The sequence below is a fragment of the Azolla caroliniana genome, unplaced genomic scaffold (assembly GCF_043228905.1).
Source record: "Azolla caroliniana isolate FFs.n. ecotype wild unplaced genomic scaffold, voAzoCaro1.0.p SCAF_3, whole genome shotgun sequence".
NCBI lineage: Eukaryota > Viridiplantae > Streptophyta > Polypodiopsida > Salviniales > Salviniaceae > Azolla > Azolla caroliniana.
This window is the reverse complement of record NW_028230438.1, coordinates 22180835-22203238: the sequence shown is the minus strand read 5'-3', so window position 1 is coordinate 22203238 and position 22404 is coordinate 22180835. Positions and strand designations below refer to the sequence as shown.

The 22404-nt window shown below is 37.7% G+C and overlaps 3 protein-coding genes and 1 long non-coding RNA gene across 4 annotated transcripts in view; 2 read left to right on the top strand and 2 right to left on the bottom strand.

Moving 5' to 3' along the window:
* Positions 1–411: 411 nt before the first annotated feature.
* LOC147866628 (protein decapping 5-like) lies at positions 412–22205 on the bottom strand. The gene is made up of 3 exons (XM_087317082.1): positions 22084–22205; positions 21881–21994; positions 412–657 (listed from the first exon to the last, which is right to left on the bottom strand). The coding sequence occupies exons 2-3, from the start codon at positions 21977–21979 to the stop codon at positions 538–540; spliced, it is 219 nt and encodes a 72-aa protein (XP_087173208.1). The 5' UTR covers positions 21980–21994; positions 22084–22205; the 3' UTR covers positions 412–537.
* The window catches only part of DCP5 (decapping 5), a 39023-nt gene continuing 17030 nt past the window's right edge, over positions 412–22404 (bottom strand). Inside the window, exons 9-11 of the mRNA XM_087317080.1 lie at positions 21169–21266; positions 20173–20197; positions 412–557 (exon numbers count right to left, since the gene is read on the bottom strand). Coding sequence (XP_087173206.1) covers positions 480–557; positions 20173–20197; positions 21169–21266 — 201 coding nt within the window. The 3' untranslated portion in view covers positions 412–479. The remainder of the gene's footprint in view (positions 558–20172; positions 20198–21168; positions 21267–22404) is intronic.
* Positions 580–2952, top strand: LOC147866630 (uncharacterized). Its single transcript, XR_015529507.1, has 2 exons — positions 580–660; positions 2780–2952. It is a non-coding gene; the product is annotated as an uncharacterized LOC147866630 (long non-coding RNA).
* LOC147866629 (protein TORNADO 1-like) lies at positions 13189–17683 on the top strand. The gene is made up of 3 exons (XM_087317079.1): positions 13189–13458; positions 13570–13796; positions 14018–17683. Exons 2-3 carry the CDS (start codon positions 13767–13769, stop codon positions 17501–17503), a joined length of 3516 nt encoding a protein of 1171 aa, XP_087173205.1. The 5' UTR covers positions 13189–13458; positions 13570–13766; the 3' UTR covers positions 17504–17683.

Genomic DNA, 22404 nt, shown 5'->3' with positions numbered 1-22404 from the left:
GAAAAATTAACAAACAAAAAACAAATACGTAATCTTTTGATTCGTTTATATTGCAGAAGCACAATATTCACTGTGACCCTGCTCTTTAAACAGTTTACACAATACCTAAACAATAGGTAGGTGAATCATATTTCTGACAAGTCTTTGCCAGACCTGAAAGCTCAACAACTTGATTAAGAGAAACTCAAGTTATCACTCTTCTTTAGGCTGGCCATAAAACATGGCCAAGGGAGATCAAAACTTAGATCTGACTTTTATCTGGTAAGAGGAAAAACACCCACCTGAAAAAAACTATTATAAACAGCCCCTATTTGCAAATCCAAAAGACTACAGCAGAATAGTTACTAGAGGTCATGGAGATTAACATCATGACAAACACAAAAAAAAGTTCCATGAGCTAAAATCATGACGAACCAAAAAGCCTAAATCATAATAGTTCAAAAAGAAAAGTGAAATGTAAACAAAGGAAATTAGTGAAATCATGTTGCTGAAATTTCAAAGTAAGATGTGGTAATGCGCTGTAATTGGTTGCATGCGTTAGTAAGATTGTGGATACCATGAGGTACTTCTTCCTCGTCCTCCATAGAAGCCTCCTCTATTTCCACCTCGGAAGCCACCATGCCCACCATGATGTTTTACAGAGAATTTACCGAAGGTCTGGTTCAAAAATAAAAGTGTTAAACTGGATTATTCCTTTTATTTTCTAATCTCAAATTGGCATTTTATTTTACTTAAATCCCAGTTTCAGGGAGTGAGAGAAAGATCAGACAGTAGTAGACATTCATTGAAAGAATTCAAATTGAGGGACATCCATGGGTTGTGCAGGTCTTTCTGTAACACATTTTTCATATGAAAAACAAAAAAGAAAAAAACCAACGAAATACCCCTGATCTTTTCTTCATATTAAGAAATGCCCATGGGCAGTTATTATTTCAGCAAATACCCCTGGGTTTTTGCATATAAAAAACACATCTTATATAAAAGTTATAGCAGCTATAACATTGCAATTTGCAGAAGCATCAATAGTAACCTTGGTAAAAATACTAAACCTCTCACCCAAATTTTTATTTTTTTATAACAATTATTAATAGCTTTAATTAAAGACACAGATAGCTAAAGCTCTAAGAAAGTTATTGGATGATAGAGAATCAAAGAAACCATCCTTCACATAGGCAGCAGGCTGGAACAAAACATTAAGGTGTTATTAAACGAATTCCAATGCAGGTTTGCCTGATTTGTACAAAATTACATATGTTCCTCCATTGACACTTAGAAATTTTAAAAGACTCTAGCACCATAACAAGACACTAATACCATGCTTCGCTTAATCATCAAGTTTTTCTAGGACTCCGAACATATTAGAAATGGGGGATGGCAACCAATAAAATGGTGCCAACCATATTTAGCACTATGGACAAAAAAATCAAGTTTTATCAGAAAACGAAGTTCGATGGAGGGATCTCCGATGCCATCCAAAATTAAGGCAGCTTATGACATTCATGTATAATATTTACTTGAGCTCTACTCAGGCCGGTCTATATTTCGAACCAATGAAGATCCTAAATATTTTAAGAAATGACTGTAAGGTAAAACGACATCATCAAAAGGAGGAATATTACAACATGAGAGACATCCTCCTCTTCATGGTGATATTACTCCCATATCTCCTCTACACCAGCCTTTGCTAGCTCTCCCCAAACTTCATCTTTATTAAACTTTTCGTCCATTGCCATAAAATCAATGTCTTCAGCAAATTTATTACGTGGTTGAGAATTCTGCATATAAATAACAACGAATGAGAATGCAATCCTCAGAATCACACATTTTACCACGTCTCAATTAATAAAATACTGACCATCATTCAATAGCCCCTGCCTCTCCCTCTCTGCATATGCATATGCACTGTGTTGATTGACGAATCCTGTCCCTAAAGCAACAAGAAACAAAATCATGTAACATAAAGATAACTAGCCATGGAAATTCTAAAGCATCATCTATACACCATATCTAGGAGATGTTTTTAAGATAGCATCATCTAAAGCAATATATATATACCATATAGATATCTGATCCTTAGTTTTCAATGTTCGAACCCAAAGTTTCCTAGAATAATCATCAAGAAAAGTAACAAAGTAGAGTGCACCACCTATTGCCTTTACCTTTAAAGCACCACAAACATCCGAATGTACTAACTCAAGTACCTCTTCCTTTCTTTAAGAAGAATGATGTTTGAACGAGACTCTTCTTTGTTTTCCTACCACACAATGATTGCACACGTCTAACTTCGTATCTTTTAGACTTGAAAGCAAGTTTCTCTTTGCTAAGCAATCAAGTCCCTTCTCACTAATGTGAGACAACCTTTTATGTCATAACTCTGACATATTGTTGCTTTCAACTGCATTCACAAGATTAGTGGAGATAGATGCTTGTAATAAATACAAACTAGAGCATTTCTTACCCTGAGCTACAACCAATGAGCCCTTAGTGAGCACCCATTGCCCCTCATTAAAAATGTTGCAATAGCCATCATCATCTAACCTGCCAGTGGAGATGAGATGTAAACGAATGTCAGGTACATGTCTTACCTCCTTGAGGATCAATTTCAATCCCATGTTGGTCTCCAAACAAATAGTCCCGGTGCCTACCACCTTTGAAAGGTCATCATTGCCCATCTTCAAAACTCCAAAATCCCCTGAAGTATAAGAAGTAAAAAATTCCCTTCTAGATGTGACATGGAACGATGCTGCACTATCAACAACCCAATTAGTTTCATTGTAAGCAAGATTAATTAGGTTTTCATCATAAACAATGAGTAAATCATGTGAGGAAGTTGTATTAACACGATTAGAATTATCAGTGTTACCTTTCTTTTGATGCTTACCATTAGATGTGTGGTTCTCCTTTTTCCATTTGTAACAGTACCTCTTTATGTGTCCTATTTTACCACAAAAATGACATTCTAGATCTTTATACCTGGGTTTTGATTTACTTCTAATCCTCCCTCGGTTGTTTTGACCTTGGCTTGTATGTTTACTCCTCCCTCTCCCTTGTGTCCTTCGTTGCATCTCCTCGCTTAGAATACCATTCTTGACATATTCCGTAGTCAGAATTCTGTTTGGAGCTGCATTAACTAAAGATACCCTAAAAATTTCCCATGAATCAGGAAGAGTGTTTAACAACCATAATGCAAGAATCTTATCATCCAATTTCACTCCCATATCAAAAAGTTGGTTGAAACATCCTTGAAATTCACTTAAATGATCTGAGATGGAACTACCTTCTTTATACACTAAACTCTTCGCTTGTTTAATAAAAAACAACTTATTGTTTAGTGTCTTCGATGCATACAATGTTTCGAGTTTGTTCCATAGAACTTTGGCATCCGTTTCATTCACAATATGGTTTAAGACATTATCTCCTACCCATTGTCGAATAAAAGCACATACCTGTTGGTTCTCGAAAAACCATTCCTCGGTGGTTTTGCTCTCTAGTTTAGTGGCTGCGAAAACAGGTAAGTGTAGATTTTTCACAAAAAGAAGATCTTTCATCTTACCTTTCCATTTATGGTAGTTAGTGCCATTCAAGCAAACCATTGTGGAATAATTCGCCTCCATAACAAAGTGCTAAACCTCAGCTCTGATAACACTTGATTGGGAACTTAATAACACTTAATCACTTACGTGAGACAAAGATTATGTTCTGCAAGATTACTCAAAGAAAGCAACAATATACACAACAAAAACTATGCACAATACACCACAAATTTTAAATGGAAAACCCTCAAAGAGGTACAAACCACGGGACCTAGTCCAAAAATAATTCACTTTCAACGTAAAACTTGTACACCAAAGTTCTACTCTAAACAAATTAGCTTACTATGAGAAAGAAATGAATGTGAGATTTCCTTAACAACTAAACCCAACTAAAAGACACAATAACTCACAACACGTAGCTGATGAAGGAGGCGGTGATGTCTAAAACGTCGGCGTTTAATGGTGTAACAAAGAGCGCTGGATGAACAGGCTAAGAAAGAGACTATGAGCTCTCAAATATCTGTTTTTTTCTTATGTAACAGGAAAATGCCCGTTTTTCTCTTTTAAGTTTTAACTTACTTTCAAAAGTGAGTACATATAGATGTACCAACTACATCTAAGTGTGGCCCCCTTTTCACATTATTGAAAAATATAAGTTTTGGGCGCCCAGGGCCCATTTACACACTAAAAAATGTGGCTAGAAAACATAAATCAAGCATGATGCCTTTGATTCCGCAATCTCGTTCTGCTTCCCCGTCAGGATGCCAGAAATTTAGTCTGTCCCCGTATTCATACGGCCTCCAATTGATGAGAGCGCTGGTGATGGTCGCGACTTCTACATCCTGGTTCTGATGATGATGCTGGGATGAAGCAGTGCCCATGTAATTGATACTAGCAGTTTGTATGAATAATCATAATAATAATCACTGATTTGGGATTCAACCAAACCAATTAAATGAAGAGAATATTCAGAGTGTGTGGGTGTGGGTGTGAAAAAGTATAGATTATTCTATCTTGTCCTTATGATCTCTCCATGATTGGCAGCAACCATTTCTTTCACTAAATTAAATTTGGGTTCTAAGGCCTGTGTAATCTCCGTTACTCTTCTCTTGCAACATTCATCCTCTTTGATGTCAATTGTTTCTGGCCCCCCTTCTCTAAATCGTCGCTTTTTGCCAAGTCAGTCATTGTCACACTAGAATGACATTCATGTTGCTCGTATTTATTGGCATCATCCATCATCAACATTATATGATATATCTTTCACCTCCTCCAACCATGCGTTATGAGACATGGCGACCTTAGAGAAATTCCCTCAAAACGTAACTCAGAAACTGAGGTTTTCCCTCAGAAAGTACCTCATTTAATGTGCTAAACAATGGGGCTAGAATAACATAGCATCTACCTTCTGTGACAAGCAAATTTGAGTCTAAGATAATGAGGTATTGGGCTTGTTTTGACAGCAAAGTTCTGTATCTTTTTTCTATGGTGATTTTGTTGTGACCTGCCTTGTCATCTGTTGAACTCTGATGGATAGAAATGGAGAAAAGAAATCTATTATTATTAATTTACTACTATGAAAAGGATACCTTAGAAGTGGACACTGGAAGTGACACAAACAATGGTGGTTATTGAGAATTGTGCACATTTTACTTCACGAACTTCCCTACAGTGCCGATTTCCACTTCTTTTTATCAAAATTTGATGAGATTCTCACAACTCTGTATTTTGGTTGTCTCTATATATGGCCTTTGAATAATTTCATTCCTATCTTATGTGGAGATCCTATATTTTCAATGTCTCTTCAATATATGATGCAACTCCCTACCTGGTGATGTATTATGGACATGTGGGTGTTCCCAACAAGGCTAATTTGTTTCTCTTCAGAGGCTCAGAGCATAGAAACATTAGACATCCCCATTGCCATTCAAGATTTTCTATTATTGCCTTAACTGCCACCTGCAATCACCCTATGTCTATTTTCATTGTATGTTTTTGAACCCAAAATCTGTGTTTGTTGAACTTGAACACTGTTAATATATTCTAGTTGATTATGTTCATTTTTAATCGTTTAGGTACCTATCTTCGATTCAGATTTGCCATCTGATTATTGCCTATTATTCAGCACATTTCTTTCCTGCATTGTTACATTAACTTTTCCTCACACGATTTCCTTATTCACACATTGCTGAATAAAACCATACAAAGCAAAGCCTCGATTACCACAGCTGCAATAAGCGAAGACAATACGATACGATCAGCACGAAGTGGGGATTCCCAATCTCAGTAAACATCGGTACCAACTATGCCTAAAGTGCCGGTTCTTTGACAAAGTTTTCAATGACTTTCTTCTGAGATAGTTTTTGCATTTCGGATATGAATTCTCATTTAAAGCCTCAGACAATGGTGCTATTGAGATTTCAAGTCCTTACAGGATTTCGTACAAAACGTAAATGGAAATCAACAAAACTACAAACAAAGAAAAAGCTTTACAAACAAAGGCCAGAGGCCAAACTGGCCCCAACCCAAACGTGCCATTGTTTAGGTAATCTATATCTAAGTATACATGTATCTAGAGCCACAGAATGGGCTCTAAATGACCTAAAATAATGTTTGAACACTATGCTAAATGAGAAAAGGCACAACTGATTTTAGGTAATCCATCTTTATGTGGCATGACATGAAAGGTGCTATGAAAAACATGTAACCGACTGAATTACGTGAAATGGATAAATCAATCTAGTTAGGGCTTTCTCTTATTACATGAGAAATGGGGTGTGGGATTCGGGTCTTGTTCTAAATCTATCTTACTTGTATACTTTTAGAATCCCGATGTTATTTCGTGCCACTTTTTTGGCCTATTATTCAGCACATTTCCTTCTGCATTGCAACATTACTTTTCCTCACATGATTTCCTTATTCACACATTGTTGAATAAAACCATAACTAGACTATGGTAGGTTCTCTTTTGAGCAATTTGAGAATAAAACCAACGATATGATGTGAAACTTCTTTAGCATATCACACAAATTTTGTGATAATATAGCTAATGTGATCATGAAATAAATAGATTTGTGCATACCAAACTACGTAGTACATGAGAGTAGGGTCAACAAGAGTCATTAGTGAGATTTGAGGGGGCGAGGGGAGGGGGGTATGTATTTTCCTTTCTTATAAGCATAAACATCACTGAATTAGGAGGGAAAACCTTCACCCATTCAGACAAAAGTAGTGATTTCTATATGTTAGCATGGATGTGTTTAGTCAAGAATTACATAGAAATGTCCAATAAACAACATTTGAAACTAGGCATTTCAAACAAATGAGATCATGCCTTTCTTGTTCAAATCTCCTGTATGAGCAAGATATAATTTAGCCTAGCAAGATATCTAATGTGGTGGTCACATAACCATGCAACTTGATTACTACATGCAACTTGAGAAAGAACCTATCATATATGATTTTGTTTGTTGCACCCTTGTATTTTATCCTTTAATATTAGAACCAAGCATTTTTGCCATTTTTTAAAAGACACTGATGTCAGCGACAAGTGAGCAATACTTGATGTTGCACATGTACCCGTTTTGAATACAAGTGCATTAGATATCATAAGATACTCTTTTGGCAATTTAAAGTGGGGAAGTGATGTCGTTGCAAAACCATCTGCGAGTGGAATTACTAATTTAATACCAAGCATAGCCATTGTAGTCAACATCCAAACTAAATTATTCACATATGGACAAACAATTGTAGTCAACATCCCTCTATTAGAGGCTCGGACAAACAAGTAATTGTGATGCCGGGTTGGTTTTCCACTAACTGTGGGGATGTGCTATCCTCGGAACAAAGCTCAAGTCTCACAAATCAAACATGGCCTCCCGACAACGAAGTTACTACCTTCCTTATGTTGTTCACACCATTACTAGCATTAAGGACGAGAAAAGGAGGCAATTGCTTCTCAATGTCAGACTCTATTAAAAACTTCAATAAACTATCAATCTCTTTTTGAACCTTGCTCAAAACATCTTCTCTCATACATGTAATCTCACTATGTATTTTCACTATGTATTTCATGCAACGTCCTTATGATCTCTAGATGATTGGCAACAACCATTTCTTTCACTGAATTAAATTTGGGCTCTAACGCCTCTCTAATCTCCATTACTATTCTCTTGTAAGATTCATCCTCTTCGATGACAATTGTTTTTGGCCCCTTATCTAAATCTTGAATTCCATACTATGACCCCTCTTGGGTTGCACACATATTATGACCAAAATTCCATACCATTGTCTTGTACATAGGCTAAGGTCTCTTGAATATCGATTGTAGCTCATACTAGAACATCGATCACATAGTCTGATTTTGATGTACAAAACACTACGATGATCTTCATGTTTGGCACATAAACGGAAATGAAATCTTTGCCGAGATTTATATAAGTATTACTCTTACCTTGAATAGCATTCTTAAATAAAACTTGAATCCTTGGGAAGAGTCATTGTGTAAGGAAGGTACATATTTCTCTGAATTTCTTATGACAGTGGATCTCCATAAGACTTGTTCCAATTCTCGATGTGAATTCGTCAATGTGGCTGTAATGGGGTTGTAACGAAGAGCCTATTTTCTTTCCTAGTTTATATGTCAAGGTTATTGGGCCCTTACAACAAAGGTGCATTGCTACCATCAAATCTACCAATAAAGGCCCATTTACTTCAGATTTGATAACTCGTCCCAATACATCCTCTAAGAAACATCGATTTGTAAATACGAGAATTTTAATAGTCATTAATTTTTCTTAATTAACATTACATAGAAGGAAGAAATGATGCTAATCCACCTAAACCCCTAAAACCCAAGAGAAGGTGAGAGACAGATCCAAGTCCCCCATCGGTGTCCCTTACCACCAAGTACAAGAGTACATACATGGATTCTACGTTGGATTTAAAGAAGAAGGAGGCATATGTGTATGAAGCTAGATCTTTGCCCACAATCTTAGAGTTTGAATCTCCAAACAATAAAGATACGAGGCACCTTCATGAAGGTAACTAGTCATCGTATATGGGTTAAAACTTATGCCCTTGTATGTCGCATACTTCAAGTTCCTTTTTTTAATAAGTGACCAAGTGATGAAAACTCTAAAGTTGTTTCCCACAATAGAATAATTGAGATAACTCAACCCTCACCCTTTGTTGGGCATTAATTAGCTCACACCTAACCCTAAGGTTAAAGAACTTAATTAAATGCTCATAACAAATAAGAACCAATATTCCTTAGATATGGCATGGTACTTGGAAAGTGTGTTGACTCGATCATTTCTACATGCATTATCCCATATAGTTTGCCATGCTTGTACTAGCCATGAGAAATCATGCAATGGTATCGTGCCATCTTCGCTTTTTGGGATTGAAGCTCTAAAATTGAACGCCGAGGCATGGAGCTTCCGAGGAAAGAAGATGTCGTAATCGTTCAATTCTCCTTGAATCACCTCTTCATATGGGCAAGTCTCTGGTGTTGGTTCAATTCTCATAGGTTCATTGTGGGGTTGGCGACCTCGTGTAGCAAAAGTTTGAATGTTGCAAGAGCATGGTGATAAAGATCATGAGGGCTTTGGAACCCACTCTAAATTGGTAATAGGAATGGATGCTAACAATTATTGAGAGATATGAAGGATACATAACAAGTTGGCTGAAATACATACATAAAGAATCAAATGTACAAACAAGATGTTCTAAGCATGGTGGAAAAAGCTATAGAAAAGTTGGTCCTAAGCTAGGCAGTAACTCTGTTATTCCCATTTGCAGGGGGTTTAATACAAGGTTTACGTAGGCAACTTAGGGTGGGGAATGAGTATCCAATGGTGGTAGTTTCAAAGTAGATATACCTACAACATCAAGCGTATCTCATGTATGCCTAGTTTCAAAAGCCTTGACCAAACACATAAAGTATTGCCGATGTGATTTAGAAGTTGACTTGAGAAATGGATGCTAGCATATTAAATAGTTCCTCTCAACCCCACACTCATCATTCTCAACATATTCACGTGTGTTCTTCTATAATATAATCACCTTCTCTCATATTATAGGAGTGATTGACCGACTGCAAACTATGTAATAATTGATGCCCTCATTGTGTTGTCTGTCATTTAGACATGCCTTCAATAAATATACCTCCCTTTCAGGCTTTACATATAATATCTCTCGACTCTTATCTCTTAAGTCAAAATTCCTATTCTTTTCGTCCAGCACACATCCAATCTCTTCTGCCGCTACTCTTGCAAAGTTGCAAGTATGTATAAGCTTGATTACTTTCTCATGTTTACATAAACACTGATTCTCTTGATTATTTGTCAATCTGAGTGATTATATATCATAATAATAACATCATCATTATTATTATTGTTGATACATCTGTTGAGATCGTTCGGGATCCATAGCATCCTAATAGGATGTAGTTGTGGATGAGGAGGCTGCATGCATCATTCCAATACCATTCCCATAATTAGTAATAATGCCGCATGCAATGGCCGTAGCCACTCTTTAATTATTAAGATCAACAAACCAAGATAGAATAATCTACACACCAGTATAGAATATCTAAGCTCTCATCTTTTGTCATTGGCTCATCACGTCCTAATTTACACTTATATGGATTAGAAAATTAAATGCTTTTCAATTGTCTACCTTACTTTAATCCCCACTTGTAATTGGTTGAAGGTCCTAGGTTAGTAACAGAGGTTAAAATGTTCTATACGTTTCATCCAATCCGCACCTGCTGCGCTGCAACTAGTATCAGTGGTCATTATCAAAGTATTTACCCGTTTGGAATGTCTGCAGTCAAACCAGTCACTTGAAGCTTGAGCAGCTTAATTAGTTCCTGATTTATACACACACCCACACCCACTGATTATTCTCTTAATTGAATTGGTTTGGTTGTGTTGTGAAGCAAGGAGTAGCGGACAACTTGCTGTTTTTCTGCGGAGAAAACGATGAACAACACACACACACACACACACAAGACAGCACAGAAAAATAATTTTGGCGTGCTCACAAAACCCTCATTTTCTATTAAATTATATACCCAGTGATAAATACTGAGAATTACTTTTTTGGCCTTTCGCACTTTTTATCGATCTCCCACTAAAGGCCAAAGAAGGGATCAACAAAGCTGATGGGAAGATTCTACAAGACCTAGAGATCCTACTTGATGAATATGTTACATAGTATACAAAAACAATGTGTAACCTGAAGACCTAAGTAATTCCCATCAAGTGACAGCAATGCTCTAGCACATCATGCGGTAGAGCTTTGGTCAATGCATCTGCGGCATTTTCTTGAGAGACAACTTTCCCAAGACTAATATAGCCAACAAATATGCATTCTCGGATGAAGTGATATCGCACTCCAATGTGCTTCGTCTTTTCATAGTATATTGGGTTTTTCACCAATGCAATGACACTCTGACTATCACACAACAGTATGCAAGGAAACCGTATGGGTGTCTAGATTAGCTTGTGACATGCAAGAAAACCGTACGGGTGTCTAGATTAGCTTGTGACACGCAAGGAAACCGTATGGGTGTCTAGATTAGCTTGTGACATGCAAGGCACCTGTATGGGTGTCTAGATTAGCTTGTGACAGAGTGTCTAGATTAGCTTGTGACATGCAAGGAAACCGTATGGGTGTCTAGATTAGCTTGCGACAGAGTGTCTAGATTAGCTCGTGACATGCAAGGAAACAGTATGGTGTCATTCTCTATTTGTATAGTTACCAAATTCTACAGTTGACATTCAAGTCACATGCATCCTACCATCCAAGCCCACCTAGAGAGTAGAGAGGAACAGGAGAAGAATGGCCAGGGAGAATAAGGTTAGTTGTGAGGATAATGCCATTAACATCCTTACATCTGCCACTGCCACTGATGGCGGTAGAGATAAGCCCTCCTCTTCTTCCCTTGCCATTAACATCCGTACATCTGCCACTACCCCTACCTCCTCTTCCTTTCCTCTATTTACTCATGTTGTTCCATCCGATGGGGACCCTGAGAACAAACTCAACAACTTTGCCTTGGACCTGGCTATTCTTGAAAAGCTTGCAATCCACATTGGTACTCTCACTTTCATTTGGGCCAGTGTTGTCCTCCTATTGACTTGTGATCGTCCGCATCTCCCCCCACCGACCAACCAATTAGTTGGCTAGAGGGATTTGTCCACCCTTGCACAACTGTGGTTGACTCAGATTGTGTGGCCGAGTAAGTCAGCGCATAATGTTGAGTATGCTTCAAGTATCGTAGTAATCTTTTCAGCGCGATCCAATGCTTTGGTCGTGGATTAGCCATGAAACGAAAAAAGAAAACTGGCGGCAAAGCAACTTACTAGATATCTTATACACCCAAGGATTTGTTTATAGGGTACATCTTCATTTCGGAAATTTCTCGTTCATTTTTGGGAGAATCGTCATTTGAACGTTTACATGGAGAGGTAAGAGGAGTACTAATAGGCTTACTATGGAGCATATCAAATCTTTGGAGGATAGAATTAATATAATTTGATTGTGATAATGAGATAGTATGATTTGTTCTATTTTGAGTTATTTTGATGCCTAGAAAATGTGTCATAGAGTCTAAATCGGTGATAGGAAAGACATATGCAAGTTCCTTCTGTGCAATAGTTAGATAAGATTTGGAATTAGAGATCAAGGGCAAATCATCAGCATAGACACCTATGATAACAAAATTGGATTTGGCTTTCCTAACATATAAAATTGGCTCATTGTTTAGACGATGATATCCAACTTTTATAAGAAAAGAGTGTAGTTTATGATACCATATACGTGGAGATTGCTTAAGGCCGTAAATAGATTTACGAAGTCGACAAACATGTGTTGGATGACTTGGATCTTCAAAAAATTGTGGTTTTTGTAAATAAAGTTCTTCTCTATTGATATCATATACCTATAGGTATTTGAGATTTATACGTAAGTCTTGACAAAACAAATACATGCTTGCTGAGTGATTTAGAAGTTGACTTATATTGATGCTAGCTTATTAAATAGTTCCTCTCAACCCCACACTCGTCATTCTCAACATGTTCACGGCTGTTATTCTATAATATAATGACTAATCGCCCATCTCTCATATTATAGGAGTGAGACATCCTCCATTAGCCCGCCCACTCTGCGCTCAAATTTGTAATAATTAATGCCCTCATTGTGTTGTATGTCACTTAGATTTGCCTTCAATAAATATACCGCCTTTTCAGGCTTTATAGACAATTATTAATAACTCTTAAGTCTTATTTATATTGAAATGGTTTAATGTCAAAACTCCTATTCTTTTCATCCAGCACGCATCCAATCTATTCTGCCACTGCACTTGCAAGTATGTATGTATAAAAGCTTGATTGCTTTCTCAAGTTAACATAACGCTGATTCTCTTGATTATTTGATCTGAGTGAATATATAGCGTCCTCATAATAACATGATTATTATAATTACATGATATCCTTGAGGATCCATAGCATTCCAATAGGATCTAGCTGTGGATGAGTAGGCTGCATCATTCCAGTACACATTTAAAAAGGTGAGAATATCACACCCAATGGCCATAGCAGCTTTGTAATTAGTAACATCAGGAAAACAAGACAGAATAATCTGTACACTAAGAATCGACGATAACTCTTATCTTCTGGCGTAATTTACACTTAAATGGATTGGAATAATGCTTTTCCATTTCCTAGTTTGCTTGATGCCAACTTGAAATTATTAACAAATGGATTGGAATGAAGGTCAAAAAGCTTACTATTCCCCATCTGCGCACTGCTGCTCTGCAACTAGCATAAGCGGTCAGTATTAAAGTATCTACCCGTTTGGACTGTCTGCAGTCAAATTAGTGACTTGAAGGTTTGGCGCCTTCATCAGTTTCGGATTGGTACGTACACACCTTCATCAGTTTCCCATTGATTATTCTCTTGATTGAATTGGTTTGGTTGATTCCCAAATCATTGATTATTATTATTATTATTATTCATACATCTGTTAGTATCAATTACATGGCGGCTGCATTATCATCATCATCATCATCATCATCATCCCAGCCTCATGAGTACGAGAACCTTCCGCCACCTCACCGCCTCATCTTTAAGAAGTGGAGGACAGAGGAAGTTCTTGCAGCGTGCGAGAAATCCAGAGCGGCTCTCAATGTCTTGAATCCGCTCTCTCACCTCATTCAGGTGTCTAATGTTCAGAACCTCTTCTTCATCAACTATCGTGAATATCACAAAATAGATTATTGGCACCCCGACGAATATGAAGAAGAAGAAGAAGAAGAAGAACGACGAGAGTGGGGGAGCAGAGACATAATGCTTGATTTGGGGTATGCCACTGCGAACCAGAGACTGGACTACCTCCAGGCTGCCGCCAGTTTTAGCAGGGGAGCAGTCCATCTACTGCTGGATCTAGATCGTGTGGTCACCGTAGAAGAAAAGAAGGCTTGGGTGGAGGCCCTGTCTGACGCTGCAGATCATGATGCCACCCCCAGGAGCCTCCTCATCAAAAGCTATCTGTTCGACCCTTACGATACTCTGAGTGCCCTCAAGAAAAGCAAGGCCCTCACGCATCTCTCCCTGCAGGAATGCCATATTAGGGATGAATGCGTTGAGGTGTTAGGTCAATTCACATCCCTCATTAGCCTCCACCTTCATAATTGGTATGTTTCCCAAAATTTCGTTGGGAAATTGGCGGACCTTCATCCCTCACATTCCCCCCTCCGGGCCTCTCTCCAGAGACTGTACATCATATTTGTCGGATCCATCAATTGGAGTAGGGGGATCACAGGTTTCGTGCAGCACTGGACGCACCTCAAAGAGCTCACTCTAGAAGCTAACAACGAAATAGAAAACGAGGAGATAATCGATTGGATGGAGCAGCTGGTACCATCATCTCTGAAGAAGAAGAAGAAGAAGACGAGCAGCGACACAGCTGGCAGCCCCTCTGCTCCATATGCTAATCCTCCTCGATTATACAGTCTTTCCTTAGGAGGAAGATTAGACCCAACACCCTCTGTAATTGCCGCGGTGATCGATGCACTCTCTGGGTCCGGCCTTCCGTTCTTTGAGCTCAAGATGTCCGATCGAGTGGAGATGGATCCCGCCATTGAAGCACAGCTCAAGAGGAATCGGAGCCTGTTCATGTTGGGAGATCTTGAGAAAGTTCCCGCCAAGTCCATGCGACTGTTCATCTGTGGAGATGCATATGCGGGGAAGACTACCCTGCTATCCACCATGCACTCCATCAACGCAGGGCAGCGCAAAAGAGACAAGTTAATAAGGGTTCTGACTGGTGGTGGAGGTACATTATTAATCCAGTCTAGGGATCGCACGAAAGGAATCGAGGTTCGGACCATACAAAACGATAGGATTCGGCTCTCGTTGTGGGACATGGCAGGTCAAGAGGAATTCCACGCATTCCATGACTGTATGCTCCCAGACATTGCATCCAGCTCTTACCAAGCCCCATCTTTATTCATGTTTGTGTGGAGTCCCAGGAAGAGCCAAAACAGCAGAGCAGGGCCGGAAGAGAAAACAGAGCAAGAATTTGAAGTGAGCTTCAGGTATTGGCTCAAGTTCCTTGCCTCTAAAACCCGCAAATCCAAGACTCCTCTTAAAGTGATTGTAGTATTCACCCGCGCCGATCAAATGAAGCTCATTGCAAGTGCCGTGTCAAATACAATTGGGTCACTTCGATCTGAGTTTGAAGAGATCATTCACATAGAAGACACCACTTTCGAAGTGGATGCAAGAAAGATGAATTCAGTCAGAGGTCTCTCCGAACATATCTTTGGCATCGCTGAGCAAATGCTTCAAGGTGTTATGGTTTATGATATCTGCACAGAGGTAGGCCAACATCTATCAAAGCATTTGGAGACATCTAACCAACGAATCATTACATGGTCCAAGTTTAGGGAAATCTGCAAGCCTATATTTCGTCTCAATTTAAATGAGGACGAAGCCAAAATATTACGAGGAATCGCCTCATCGTTGAATGAGTCGGGGACCATCATATATGTAAACAATATATCACATATCGTCCTTGATCCCAATTGGTTTTGCAATAAAATCATGGGAAGCTTGATTCATTTTCGAGATCACAAGGAAAAATTGAATCTCATGAAAATTAATGGATTTACGAATCGACGTTTCCTAGAAGACACTTTGGAACTTGTCACCAAAGATGAAGTGAAGGGGTCTTTGTTGGTAGATTTGATGGAAGCAATGCACCTTTGTTGCAAGGTTCCCGATAACCATGAAAAGTCAACCAAGAATATGGATAAGCTCTTTATCCCAACCACATTGATATTAGATCCCATTGGAAAAGGATTGTTTGTTGGTATGGATCAACGACTCAAATGGAGAACCTCAAACACAAACACTTCAGATAGTTGTAATCCATATGTGTATATGGGTAGAAGACTAGAATGTGAAAACGCAAACCTCACCTTCCTTACACCAGGATTGTTCCCAAGGATTCAAGTGGTATTTAACAATACTTTCCAAGAAGAGGGTAATGTTGATATCAACCTTGGCAAAGATTTCATTTCCATCTATTTGCGAAACATGGAGATCATCATGGTCTTCTGTAAAGCAAAATCAGACCATGTGATAGATGTGTTAATTCGGGCGCCAAAACCTAATACTCAACAAACATTTATGAAAGGCAATTTAGACTACGTTGAAGAGAATGTCATCAACTACGTGATCAAAATATGTGCACAACCCACTGGTATCCAAGGGGTTAAGTTAATCGACAGTGTTATTCGGCCTAACTCTTTCGATGACCCATCGATGGCTGAACATAGGGAGGATCAATGTGTGAAAATGACTATTTTGAAGGAAAAGTTGAGGAGACAGCTTGAGCAAGGTGAGCAAGAATGTCATGTTTGGAAGAAAACAAAGTATTTGGATACATATACAACAAACTCCTTCATTGATATCATTGGCTCCAAGAATTACCGGGAGGTAGTCATGTCTTATAAAGCATGGCTGGAGGAGGTGAAGGATATATTGTTGGAGATGGATGATGTCGATGGATACAGAGCCCAACATGAGAGCCATTGTAGTGTGACAATGACTACCTCGGAATTATGTAGCCAAGATGTCGATATGCAAGACGACGATTGCGAGAGAACAGCAATGGCAGTTAAGCGGGCCTTAGGGCCTAAATTTGATTCGATGAAGATAATGTTTGTGAGAGAGATCTTAAGCGTGCATAAGAAGCTGGATGAAATACACAGCGAGCTTAAAGTTATGAGGGAAGATGTGGTGAGCAAGGTTGGAAAAGCTGTAGACAAGTTACTGAAGTTTGTGGTGGAGTCTGAAGCTGAGAAACAGCTACCTCGTTTCGCCATCCTTACTACTACTAGTGATGGTGATGGTGTGAACAATATAAGGAAGCAGGTGACCAAGCTATCAGGAGGCCATATTTCATATGTGAGAGTTCAGCTCTGTTGCGAGGACAGAATGTCCCCCCACCCAGTGGAAAACCAACGTGGCATCACAATTACTTCTTTGTCAGAACCTCTTAGAGAGGGGCTGGAGAGAGCTCTTCCATATGTTAATGGTTTAGTTTGGATATTGACTACAGCTGCTAAGCTCGGCATTAACTCTGTCATTCCCATTGCAGGTGGTTTTATACAAGATCATTCATTTGCCCAACTTAAATTGCCAAAAAATTACCCTTTACCTGCACCATCATCAAGCATTTCTCATGTCCGGCCAACAATATTGCAGTCTTCCATAGAATGGCAGAAATGCTTGGCATCAATATTAAAGGACAAATACGGGGGTGTCACGAACGAAATCATATCCGATAAGTTTCATCTCAAGCGTGCCACCTACAAGGAGTCAAGTAGTAATATTCAGGTTGCATGGTTGTGTGACAAACACTATCGAGAACAGACACCATTCCCGCTAGATTAAATTCTGCCCTACTCAAGGAGCTTTGAAAAACAGAAGGCAAGAAGGATCCCATTGGTTTGAAATGCCTAGGACTTGCAAATGTTAATGGAAATTTCTCTGTAATTCTTGATTAAACGCTTGCATACTTATTTATATAAACAATTACTTTTGCGTTACGATAAAACAATGATTTTGTTTTTTGCTTGGAATGGTTGGAGGTTTTTCCCCATCATTTGTCATGTTATAGGTGGAATGGCTGGAGGTTTTTTTACTCACAATCAGATTGGAAAGCATGATGTTATGAGAGGGGACTTTTAAACCCCTTCATGGGCTTATTGAGTAATTTTATCCTCTATTTTTCTTTGTGCAATATCATTGTCAGGATTGAGGATTTTATTCAACTCAAAGTAAGACTTGAATCGAGGATAGTTTCAGCTCCAGTTGACAAAAGCTTCAGGCTTGAATCGAGGAAGCATAGGCCCAAATCGAAGAGAACTTAGGCCCAAGTGAAGAAACCTTAGGATCAACTTGAGTAATCTTACGCTTGACTCAAGGGAGCTTACAAAGCTTAAGCTCGAATTGAGGAAATTATTCTTCTTTCTCCAATTACACACTCAACTTTGCTCTCTTTATTTTTTGGAAAAAAAATAAACTTTGCTCTCTTACTCTCCCTCTCTCTAGATAGCATCCACCAATTCTCTTATAATAATATATTCCCCTTCTTAGGTAAAAGTATGCAAGGAATGGTTACAAATGGTAAATACAAAGAAATATTTTCAAGAATTATAGTTACATTACCTATGGCCCAATGCTCGGTTTTGCTGCGATGAAAGGTAGGGACAAGAATGCAAGGAATGGTTACAAATGGTTTAAAATACAAAGAAATGTTTTCAAGAATTATAGTTGCCAAATGAGTTACATTACCTATGGCCCAATGCTCGGTTTTGCTGCGAAGGAAAGGTTCACGGATTTTGGGCTGAATGAAGAGTGGATTGATGATGTCGAAGTTGATGTATAGTTTGTGCCGAAGTCGACAAATCATGAGATCTAAATAACTAATCTCTTATTAAATAATTCCTCTCAATCCATATAACTCACTCTGAACATAGTACATATACTACAACAAAATGTGGCATTACCTAGGAGTCAGTAACGGTTTAGCTCAAGCCAGAACTGAACTTTTTAACTATTATTAAATGGTTTCCCAGTTTGCCTAATCAAGTAGTTAACCAACTTGTATTAAGGCTAAATACAATCAAGTGTTCAAGTGTTACTAAGTCAGGCTACTAAAAGTCAAGAGTTATTATAATTTATTCCATTTTTATATTAAAATTTAAGAGTATGGCCAGCAATTCCTTCTCTTTCTGGCTCCAGCATTAATCATCTTTATAGATTCCACTAAATAGTAACATTTTCATGCATAAATTAATTACATAATTATAGATCATTGTTCCAATATCTATATCTGTAATGATCTTTGTTGTGGATGTTAAAAAAATATCCGTACAGACATTAATGGAATTCATCATAAGACTAAGGAATCTATATGGCAAGTGTATATTTGCTAGTTCGAGGGCAACACGAACAATTCGTTAGTTCATTTACCCTCCAATGAGGGGATATTTAAAAGTGCGAGACCACATTTGAGAGAAATATATAAACAAAGCCAATGAATAAACGAGAACAAGGAAACAAACTAAAACGTATTGCCATATAATCTTTCTGATTGATATACTACACAAGCATCTTGGTATTTCAACATTTACTGTTCTGGTACCCCTGCCACATAATTAGCTTCACACTTCTATACATGTACCCTCACATTCCTGAAAGAGCTTCATCCTAGATAGATTTTCCACATCAGATTAAAACATTCACCCTCCAAAGAGACATCTAACAAAAAACAAAAACCTATATCCATACCATCTTTCCCATTGACATATTATCTTGGTATTTCAATTTTTATTGTGCAACTGTAACCACGTCATTAGCTTAACACTTCCATATTCCTGAAAAGCTTTTCACTTTGGACACATACTTTCTACCCCACATAAAGCTGAGGTCCCTAAGATCTCCTACAATTATTACCTCACACAAAATTAAATTCTCACTGGTTAACAGAAGGAAATTTTAACAAACAGAAAACAAATCCGTAATCTTTCGATTCGTTTATATTGCAGAAGCACATATATATTCACTGATACCCAGCTGTTTTAACTGTTTACACAATACCTAAACAATAGGTAGGTGAATCATAATCCTGACAAGTATTTGCCAGACCTGGAAAGCTCAAAAACATGATTAAGGGAAACTGAAGTTATCAATTCTCCTTTAGGCTGGTCATAAAAAGCTTAATTAAACATGGACAAGGGAGATCAAAACTTAGATCTGACTTTTATTTGGTGAGAGACCTGAAAAAAAACATTATAAACAGCCCCCTATTTGCAAATCTAAAAGATGTAATAGTTTCTAGAGGTCATGGAGATTAACATCATGACAAACAAAAAAAAGGTCGTGAGATAAAAATCAGGACGAACCAAAAAAACTAAATCATAATAGTTCGAAAAGAAAAGTGAAATGTAAACAACGGAAATTAGTGAAATCATGTTGCTGAAATTTAGAAGTAAGATGTGGTATTGTGCTGTAATTGGTTGCATGCATTTGTAAGATTGTGGATACCGTGAGGTACTCCTTCCTCGTCCTCCATATCCATTTACTCTTCCTCCTCCATAGTAGCCCTCCTCTATTTCCACCTCGGAAGCCACCACGTCCACCATGATGTCTTAAAGAGAATTTACCGAAGGTCTGGTTAAAAAACAAAAGTGTTCGACTGGATTATTCCTTTCATTTTCTAATCTCAAATTTCCATTATATTTTGATTAAATCCCAGTTTCAGGGAGTCAAACAAAGATCGGACAGTACTAGAAAGAATTCAAATTGAGGGACATCCACGGGTTGTCCGGGTCTTTCCCTAACACATTTTTCATATGAAAAAGAAAAAGAAAAAAACCAACGAAATACCCCTGAGCAGTTATGATTTCAGCAAATACCCTGGTTGACTCCCTAAACAGGTTTTCATCAGAATTTTTGCATATAAGAAACAGATCTTATATACACGTTATAGCAACTATAACATTGGTATTTGCAGAAGCATCAATAGTAACCTTGGTAAAAACAGTAAAAAATTTCTATGTTTTTATAACAATTATTAATAGCTTTAATTAAAGACACAGATAGCTAAAGCTCTAAGTAAGTTATTGGATGATAGAGAATCAAAGAAATCATCCTTCACATAGGCAGCAGGTTGGAACAAAACATTAAGGTATTATTAAACGAATGCAAATGCAGGTTTGACTGATTTGTAAAGATTACATATGTTCCTCCATTGACACGTACAAAATTTACAAGACTGTATTTGCCAATCTAAAAGACTACAGTGGCATAGTTACTAGAGGTCATGGAGATTAACATCATGACAAACAAAAAATGAGATAAAAATCATGACGAACCAAAAAACCTAAATCATAATAGTTTGAAAAGAAAAGTGAAATGTAAACAAAGGAAATTAGTGTAATCATGTTGCTGAAATTTAAAAGTAAGATGGGGTAATACGCTGTAATTGGTTGCATGCATTAGTAAGATTGTGGTTACCGTGGGGTATTCCTTCCTTGTCCTCCTATCCATTTCCTCTTCCTCCTCCATAGTAGCCTCCTCTATTTCCACCTCGGAAGACCCCACACCCTCCACGTCCACTATGATGTCTTACAGAGAATTTACCAAAGGTTTGGTTCAAAAGCAAAATGTTCAACTGGATTATTCCTTTCATTTTCTAATCTCAAATTGCCATTATATTTCGCTTAAATCTTAGTTTCAGGGAGTGAAAGAAAGATCAGACAGTACTAGACATTTATAGAAAGAATTCAAATTGAGGGACATCCATGTGTTGTTCAGGTCTTTCCCTAATTATGTTTCTATCTGATTCGTTAACAGTTAACGAATCAGATAGAAACATAATTAGGGAAAAGGAAAAAGAAAAAAAGAAAAACAGAAAAAAACCAACGAAATACCCCTGATATTTTCTTTATCTTACCAAATGCCCATGAGCTTTTATTATTTCAGCAAATACCCCTGGTTGATTCTCTAAACAAGGTTTTTCAGAGTTTTTGCATATAAAAATCGCATCTTATATACACTTATGGCAGCTATAACATTGGTATTTGCAGAAGCATCAATAGTAACCTTGGTCATAACAGGGAACCTAAAGCTTTAATTATTATCTTTGTATAACAATTATTAATAGCTTTCATTAAAGACACAGATAACTAAAGCTCTAAGTCAGTTATAGCTATAGTAAAATTGGTACCTTTCGTTATATATTAAAAGAGAATCAATACTAACCTCAGTATCAAGTCTCTGCTGATCTGAGAATCTAGGCCTCTCAATTTGCCCACTTCTATCAAACACATTGGATGATAGAGAATCAAAGAAATCATCCATCACATAGGTAGCAGGCTGGAACAAAACATTAAGGTGTTATTAAACGAATGCCAATGCAGGATTGACTGATTTGTACAGTATTACATATGTTCCTCCATTGAGACAAAATTTACAAGACTCTAGCACCATAACGAGACACTAATACCATGTTTAGCTTAATCGTCATGTTTTTCTAGGAATTGGAACATATTAGAAAATGGGGGAACAGCAACCAATAAAATAGTGCCAACCAAGAAATCAAGTTTTATCAGATAACGAAGTTGGATGGAGGGATCTTCTATGGCATCCAAAATTAAGGCAGCTTATGACATTCATGTATAATATTTACTTGAGCTCTACTCAGGCCGGTCTATATTTCGAACCAATGAAGATCCTAAATATTTTCCACTTCTTTTCATCAAAAATTGATGAGATACTCGGGTTGT

Bases quoted from the DNA above. Each gene is read 5' to 3' on its own strand.
- LOC147866628 (XM_087317082.1), bottom strand. From the start codon at position 21,979: ATGGATGATTTCTTTGATTCTCTATCATCCAATGTGTTTGATAGAAGT. The intron at 658-21,880 runs GTTAGTATTGAT...TTTTTGAACCAG, and splicing joins AGCAGAGACTTGATACTGAG to ACCTTCGGTAAATTCTCTGT.
- LOC147866629 (XM_087317079.1), top strand. From the start codon at position 13,767: ATGTTCAGAACCTCTTCTTCATCAACTATC. The intron at 13,797-14,017 runs GTGAATATCACA...GAAGAAAAGAAG, and splicing joins CCTCTTCTTCATCAACTATC to GCTTGGGTGGAGGCCCTGTC.